The 9,107-nt window shown below is 35.5% G+C and overlaps 1 protein-coding gene across 4 annotated transcripts in view; it reads right to left on the reverse strand.

Annotated features, from left to right (window-relative positions):
- The window catches only part of LOC133653482 (myelin transcription factor 1-like), a 154,999-nt gene extending 147,770 nt beyond the window's left edge, over positions 1 to 7,229 (reverse strand). For all 4 annotated transcript variants that reach the window (XM_062052795.1, XM_062052796.1, XM_062052793.1 and 1 more), the window contains exon 1: positions 7,094 to 7,229. In XM_062052795.1, the coding sequence (XP_061908779.1) occupies positions 7,094 to 7,130 (37 nt within the window). In that variant the 5' untranslated portion in view covers positions 7,131 to 7,229. The remainder of the gene's footprint in view (positions 1 to 7,093) is intronic.
- Between the last annotated feature and the right edge of the window lie 1,878 nt (positions 7,230 to 9,107).

Consider the following 9,107-nt stretch of genomic DNA (forward strand, 5'->3'; position numbering starts at 1 on the left):
AAGGAAATTAAATTAACTCAAATATACCCACAAACGAGGCATAATGATGCAATATGTACATACAGCTAGCTTAAATGGCATGTTAGCATCGATTAGCTTGCAGTCATGCACTGACCAAATATGCCTGATTAGCATCCCAACAAGTCAATAACATCAACAAAGCTTACCTATGTGCATTCACGTTCAGCATAAAATGTTTGGTGGACAAAATGTGACAAAGAAGGAGTGGCATAAAACACGTCTTTCTGTGGCAGCGTCAGAGAAAGTTGTACATGTAAATAAACTGTTGCGTCACAGTCCACAACTACGGTGATTTCAAGGACCGCAGAAATTAGGAGGACAAAACGGCGCTCACCAAATACTCTCAATTTTTTTTTAAGTGTCACAAAGTCATTTTTTTCCCTAAGTGTCACAAAGTCGGGATTTATACTAAGTGTCAAAAAGTCGGGATTTTTTTCAAAGTGTCAAAAAGTCGGGATTTTTTCTAAGTGCCACAAAGTTGGTTTTTTTAAGTGTCACAAAGTCGGGATTTATACTAAGGGTCAAAAAGTCGGGATTTTTTCCAAGTGTACAAGTTTTTGTTTTTTAAGTGTCACAAAGTTGGGAATTATACTACGTGTCAAAAAGTCTTGATTTTTTTTAAGTGTCAAAAAGTCAGGATTTTTTCTAAGTGTCGCAAAGTTGGTTTTTTTTTAAGTGTCACAAAGTCGGGATTTATACTAAGTGTCAAAAAGTCGGGATTTTTTCTAAGTGTCGAAAAATTGGGATTTTTTGTAAGTGTCGAAAAGTCTGGATTTTTTCTAAGTGTCACAAAATCTGGATTTATACTAAGTGTCAAAAAGTCTGGATTTTTTCTAAGTGTCAAAAAGTCTGGATTTTTTCTAAGTGTCCAAGAGTCTGGATTTTTTCTAAGTATCACAAAATCTGGATTTTTTCAAAGTGTTAAAAAGTGGGGTTTTTCTGTGTCAAAAAGTCAGTTTTTTTTTTCAAGTGTCACAAAGTCTGGAGTTTTTCTGTCACTTATTTAGGGTACCAGCAATTGGAGGGAAAAAAGTCAGGATTTTTTCTATGTGTCAAAAAGTCAGGATTTTTGTAAGTGTCAAAAAGTCGAGATTTTTTCTAAGTCTCAAAATGTCTGGTTTTACTTTAACTGCTGTGCTGAATTAAGATAGTCAAAAAACGGACTGGCGTTAGCTTGCTAGCTAATTTAAATGCTAACACGAAAACAAGAGACATTACCGTCTTTCCCCGATCTAAACCTGTGTAAACACATTACTGTCTAAACAACAAAGGTACAGTATTTACTTTAAATGTAATTCACTTAAAAGCTGCGCTGTTTTTGTGCAAAGTGATCTATAGAAACTCCACAGTGTTGCGTCGAAACAGGTGTTTTCAACAGGAAGTGAGCTCATAAACCGTAAGGGATCGCCTAATTTGCATTTATTAAAAAAAACATTTAGAATTTTTTATAAAATGAAATGGAAGAAGATAAATATATTGTAAAATAATATGGCTCTTATGAAGCCAAAACAATATTTAACGTATATTGTTGGTTATTTATTTTAGTTATTTAAAAAAGAAAATACAACTTGGTTAACATTTTTTAGTGTATAAGTACTTTCAACAATACCGCGAAAGCAATGCTAACATGATCATTTTGGTAACAATAATGTTATTTAGCTGTTTTATTTATTGTTTTGGTTGTGTATATTTGAGGGTCAACAGAGACATCACTTTTTTGGGTTTTTTTTGCTTTTGGTTGTGATTTTTGTTCAAGTGCAACATTTTACTAACAGAGTATATTTATGTTTTGTTATTTGTCTGTTTAATTGAAGTTGGATATTTACAAGTTACACTTACAATGTTAAACTGGTTTTATTACATTTATTATTATTATGCATTATCACTACATGGGTGGTTCATTTGAAATAATGGTGGCAATAATATAGTTTATCGGCATTTACTATCGTTGAACAACATTTGTTATCGGCCCAGGCCTAAATTGAACACGATTCTCGATTCAAACCAATTTTTGTAGTCTTTTATTTGGTTTTCTGTGGCCAATTGTATTTTATTTTGTAGTAGTGACTTCCTTGTTCATTTTCGGAATCCGGTCAACTTCCTTTGTTTTCACTTTCTCGAGCTGCAAATGCAAGTGACGTCGAGGCCACATTTGGGCCACAGTGGGGCCACATTGACTACGTTTATAGGCCAAAGTGGCTCAAATCCGATTTTTTTGAGATCTGATTATTTCCAGCTGACTGTTTACACCAGACCTGGGGAAAATACAACCCATTAAGATTTTCAATCCGGCCTGGCGGACGTTCTACTTAACTTTTTTAGACCTTTATCATCAAAACTGTAGCCGCCATTATGATGTGCAGTACTGTTTTCAAATGACCGTAAGTCTTGAAATATAGAAAGTATTTCAATGGTTGAAATCTGTGCTTTTGAGTGTTATACGAGTTATTACGGTAATCTACGTCACAGCAGCTCAGACCAGGAACAAAGCAGAGTGGGCGGGGTTTATTTTCAGAGCAGCCAGCCCGAAACGTGTGTCAAGAACAGATGCGAAAGCAGATTTGTACAACAAATTTCTGCATAAAAGTGATAATTTACCATATTGCAGGTGTTTATTACACTTTGCATTCATATTTTGCTGTTTGTTACATTTTTGTGGTGTTTTGCTTGATTGTTCATATGTTGTTAATATTCAGTGTTTTATTGTTCAGTTAATATTGTAAATCCCACTTTCTTTATTTTCATGTACATTTTGGGTGTCCCATTCAGTAAAAAACTGTAAAATTCCATTCCGGTTTTTTTTAGGTGGTCTGTCATAACTTTTTTAGAATTCTATCGGACATTGTGACTTTTGGTATTAGTGTTCCTGAAAAAAAGGGACCCAAACGCACAGCAGATTTTTACAGCTAAATGTGCACATATTATTTCTACACACATACACATTGGCCCCCCTGACACATTTTTTCTCTCAATGTGGCCCCCGAGTGAAAATATTTGCCAAGCTCTGGATAGTAAAATGGAATTTTTGATCAGACTGCCGTATAAATGCGCACAGGCCCCAATGTTGCCCCAATGTGGCCCCAACGTCACCTTCATGCGCACTTTGATAAAGTGAAAACAAAGGATGTTGACTTTGAGGAAGTCGCTACTACTACTACTACTACTACTACAAAATAAAAGTGTCCACAACTTAAAAATGAGTGTTTTTTATGTGAAAACAAGTTAAAGTAATATAATGTATGAATGGATGTATAAAGTGTAATACAAAGGTCCCCAAACTACGGCCCGCGGGCCAGATACGGCTTGCCAGTGTCCAAAATCCTGCCCGCGGATAGTCCCGAGTAAAAAGAAAACTTAAAATTGTTTTATTATTATTTTTTCAACCTGTCCTTTCTAGTCCCCATCAATCCATTTTCTACCGCTTGTTACTTTCGGTGTCTCCGAGCCGCTCAGGCAAATCATATTGTCTAAAAATGCATTTTCCCATCGATAATGCGCGCTCTTTCAGGCAATTAGTGTGCGAGGGGAAAGAAATGGCGAAATTGTTGGTGAAACGTAAAATAGACTCCGAGTGTAGGGTTTTTAAACATCAGTGGACATATGACTTCTTTTTGTTCAGTGTAAGGAAAATGCAGTTTGTATATATATATATATATATATATATATATATATATATATATATATATATATATATATATATATATATATATATAATACTTTTAAAGTGATTTTGATAGTAGGCTAATACAGCTAATATAGACAAATCATGTGTTGCCTTCATTGTAACACTTATATAAGACTTTTGAAATCATTTTGATAGTAGGCTAATATTGACACTTACATCACGTGTTGCCTTCATTTGAACTTTTATATAAGACTTTTAAAGTAATTTTGATAGTAGGCTAATATAGACACTTAAATCATGTGTTGCCTTCATTATAACACGTATATAAGATTTTTAACGTCATTTTGATAGTAGACTAATATAGCTGATATAAATAAATGATAAATGGGTTATACTTGTATAGCGCTTTTCTACCTTCAAGGTACTCAAAGCGCTTTGACAGTATTTCCACATTCACCCATTCACACACACTGATGGAGTGAGCTGCCATGCAAGGCGCTACCAGCACCCATCAGGAGCAAGGGTGAAGTGTCTTGCCCAAGGACACAACGGACGTGGCTAGGATGGTAGAAGGTGGGGATTGAACCCCAGTAACCAGCCACCCTCCGATTGCTGGCACGGCCACTCTACCAACTTCGCCACGCCGTCCCATATAGACACTCACAACATGTGTTGTCTTCATTATAACACTTCTATAATACTTTTACAGTCATTTTGATAGTAGGCTAATATAGCTAATAAAGACACTTACATTAGACTTAGACTAACTTTAATGATCCACAAGGGAAATTGTTCAACACAGTAGCTCAGTTACAATGATGGAAAGTGTAAGGATGGAAAGGACAATGCAGGTATAAATAGACTAATATAGCGTTAAAAAATCTAACATATTACATTACATTACATCATGTGTTGCCTTCATTATAACACTTATACAAAACTTTTAAAGTAATTCTGACAGTAGGCTAATATATCTAATATAGACACTTACATCATATGTTGTCTTCATTATAACACTTATATAAGACTTTTAAAGTCATTTTGTAGTAGGCTAATATAGCTAATATAGACACTTACATCATGTGTTGTCTTCATTATAACACTTATATAATACTTTTAAAGTCATTTTGATAGTAGGCTAATATAACTAATATAGACACTTAGATCATGTGTTGTCTTCATTGAAACACTTATATAAGACTTTTTTTTTTAACGTAAATTTGATAGTAGGCTAATATAGCTAATATAGACACTTACATCATATGTTGTCTTCATTATAACACTTATACAAAACTTTTAAAGTCATTCTGACAGTAGGCTAATATAGCTAATATAGACACTTACATCATATGTTGTCTTCATTATAACACTTATATAATACTTTTAAAGTAATTTTGTAGTAGGCTAATATAGCTAATATAGACACTTACATCATATGTTGTCTTCATTATAACACTTATATAAGACTTTTAAAGTCATTTTGATAGTAGGCTAATATAACTAATATAGACACTTAGATCATGTGTTGTCTTCATTGAAACACTTATATAAGACTTTTTTTTTAACGTAAATTTGATAGTAGGCTAATATAGCTAATATAGACACTTACATCATATGTTGTCTTCATTATAACACTTATACAAAACTTTTAAAGTCATTCTGACAGTAGGCTAATATAGCTAATATAGACACTTACATCATATGTTGTCTTCATTATAACACTTATACAAAACTTTTAAAGTCATTCTGACAGTAGGCTAATATAGCTAATATAGACACTTACATCATATGTTGTCTTCATTATAACACTTATATAAGACTTTTAAAGTAATTTTGTAGTAGGCTAATATAGCTAATATAGACACTTACATCATATGTTGTCTTCATTATAACACGTATATAATACTTTTAAAGTAATTTTGATAGTAGGCTAATATAACTAATATAGACACTTAGATCATGTGTTGTCTTCATTGAAACACTTATATTAGACTTTTTTTAACGTAAATTTGATAGTAGGCTAATATAGCTAATATAGACACTTACATCATATGTTGTCTTCATTATAACACTTAAGCGCTTTGAGTACCTTGAAGGTAGAAAAGCGCTGTACAAGTACAACCCATTTATCATTTATTTATATAATACTTTTAAAGTAATTTTGATAGTAGGCTAATATAACTAATATAGACACTTACATCATGTGTTGCCTTCAATATAACACTTATGTAATACTTTTAAAGTAATTTTGATAGTAGGCTAATACAACTAATATAGACACTTACAACATGTGTTGTCTTCATTGTAACACTTATATAAGACTTTTTTTAACGTAAATTTGATAGTAGGCTAATATAGCTAATATAGACACTTACATCATATGTTGTCTTCATTATAACACTTAAGCGCTTTGAGTACCTTGAAGGTAGAAAAGCGCTGTACAAGTACAACCCATTTATCATTTATTTATATAATACTTTTAAAGTAATTTTGATAGTAGGCTAATATAACTAATATAGACACTTACATCATGTGTTGCCTTCAATATAACACTTATGTAATACTTTTAAAGTAATTTTGATAGTAGGCTAATACAACTAATATAGACACTTACAACATGTGTTGTCTTCATTGTAACAGTTATATAAGACTTTTAAAATCATTTTGATAGTAGGCTAATATAGCTAATATAGACACTTACACCATGTGTTGCCTTCATTGTAACAGTTATATAAGACTTTTAAAATCATTTTGATAGTAGGCTAATAGAGCTAATATAAACACTTACACCATGTGTTGTCTTCATTATAAAAGTTATACAACACTTTTAAATGGGATACATCGAATGAAAGAAATGTATATCGCGATGTTACGGACGATGAAGAAGTTGATAAAGTTGAAGAAAGATTTGAGGGAGAACAAAAAAGGTGCGTGGCAGGTGCGAGGGTGTGCAGATGGCCCAGAGTCCTGCGTGGAGATATATTTTATCGCGGCATCAATATTACATGGGCAGCAGCTGACTGAGTGCGAAGGTTGGGACCCGAGGAGGCCCCTGTGGGCCCTCGACAGATGGAACAAGCCGGCAGACTAACACAACACACAAAAAGTTTCTAATCAGCCCGCAGCTTGGCTTTGCCCCCCACCACCCCTCCCCTCCCCTCCCGGGACCAAAGCAAAGTCCCTCGGGGGACCAACTGTCCTTTGTCTGCGCACTTTCACTCCTACGGACAGAAGTTGGTGGAATATTGTCATTTCTTCACACCGACCCGTACAAGAAGGGCTAACCGTCACCTCTTTCATCCCCTCAGTGACGTCACCAAAGCGACCGTTAAAAGCTGACTCGCTCGAGAACACAACAAACAAACAAACAAACAAACATTCGCGAGAAGTTAGCTCAAAGTTCTCTTCCCCTCGCCCCTTTTCGTGAAGTTAAAAGATGATACGAACCGAGAAAAGTGCGACACAGCTTCATCTTGGCGGCCATCGCGTCCCCGGCGAGCGTCAAGTGCGGCCGTCAACTTTCAACTGGTGGCGCAGGGAAACTTCAGGAAACTTTTACTACAACTTGGCGGCTCACGGGAGGGGGCGGGGCGACGGTGATTGACGGCAGCGGAGAGCCATTAGGAAGAGCGCGGAGGCGAAGGAGGCGGGGTTTACACTAGTCCCGCCCCTCCCAGTGTCAGCTTTCAACAACAATGGGCTGCGCGGCAACAAAGAGCATCTGCTGTGCCTGTGTGGCCAACAACTTCTCACACTAAATAAATGATTGCTAATATTTCCATTTTTTGGACAATATTCATGATAAATTTGTGCTTTGTTTTAAAGATATGCTATTCAGATACACACAGTATGAGAAACAATTTTAATAGGAATTTTACCATTTTAAATTTTTACTTTATATTATACTATTGGCTAAGTTTTATATTATTTTTTTAAATGTTATATATTTTTATTTATTTATATACTTTTATATATTATATATATGTATATATATATATATATATATATATATATATATATATATATATATATATATATATATATATATATATATATATATATATATATATATATATATATATATATATATATATATATATATATATATACACACGGCGTGGCGAAGTTGGTAGAGTGGCCGTGCCAGCAATCGGAGGGTTGCTGGTTACTGGGGTTCCATCCCCACCTTCTACCATCCTAGTCACGTCCGTTGTGTCGTTGGGCAAGACACTTCACCCTTGCTCCTGATGGGTGCTGGTTAGCGCCTTGCATGGCAGCTCCCGCCATCAGTGTGTGAATGTATGGGTGAATGTGGAAATACTGTCAAAGCGCTTTGAGTACCTTGATGGTAGAAAAGCGCTATACAAGTATAACCCATTTATCATTTATTTATTTATTATATATAAATACTGTGTATATCAGTGACGTGCGGTGAGGTTCATGGCTGGTGAGGCACTGACTTCATCACAGTCAGATTTACAAACATATGAACCCTAAAGAGTATCTTATTCACCATTTGATTGGCAGCAGTTAACGGGTTATGTTTAAAAGCTCATACCAGCATTCTTCCCTGCTTGGCACTCAGCATCAAGGGTTGGAATTGGGGGTTAAATCACCAAAAAATATTCCCTGCCCACTGCTCCCCTCACCTCCCAGGGGGTGAACATGGGGATGGGTCAAATGCAGAGGACAAATTTCATTACATCTAGTGTGTGTGTGACAATCATTGGTACTTTAACTTAACTTTAACTTTACACATACAAACTGTAGCACACAAAAAAGCACATTTAATAAAAAAACGTTATTATGGTCTTACCTTTACTTATAAATGAAGTCCATGCGCCGCTGTTGTGCTGGATTAATGCACCCCCGCCGTAGAATGCACCCCCTGACGGGAGTGTTAAATCAACTAAAGCCCACACTTAAACTTTCCATGTGCAAGATTGAATCTATTTAAAAAAGTTATTTAATGATTCCCGGGCGCGGCTACGCTGCTGCCCACTGCTCCCCTCACCTCCCAGGGGGTGATCAAGGGGATGGGTCAAATGCAGAGGACAAATTTCACCACACCTAGTGTGTGTGTGACAATCATTGGTACTTTAATTAATTAATTTAATTAAAATAAGAAGCCAAAAAGTGCAAAAACAATAATGTTCGTGTTGGAGGAGTTGTGAATGAATGACATATGAAATCTGTGCTGCAGTCTGCAGGTGTACGTAGTGTTGTGGCCCTGCAGTCATTCACAACTCCTCCAACACGAACATTATTGTTTTTGCACTTTTTGGCTTCTTATTAAATAACTTTTTTAAATAGATTCAATCTTGCACGTGGAATGTTTAAGTGTGGGCTTTAGTTGATATAACACTCCCGTCAGGGGTGCATTCTACGGCGGGGGTGCATTCTCTACCACCAGGAGGCGGGATTACTGGGAACCTCAGTCAGTGCGTCTTTTGCAGCTGTT

Source organism: Entelurus aequoreus, linkage group LG07 (genome assembly GCF_033978785.1).
Source record: "Entelurus aequoreus isolate RoL-2023_Sb linkage group LG07, RoL_Eaeq_v1.1, whole genome shotgun sequence".
Lineage (NCBI taxonomy): Eukaryota > Metazoa > Chordata > Actinopteri > Syngnathiformes > Syngnathidae > Entelurus > Entelurus aequoreus.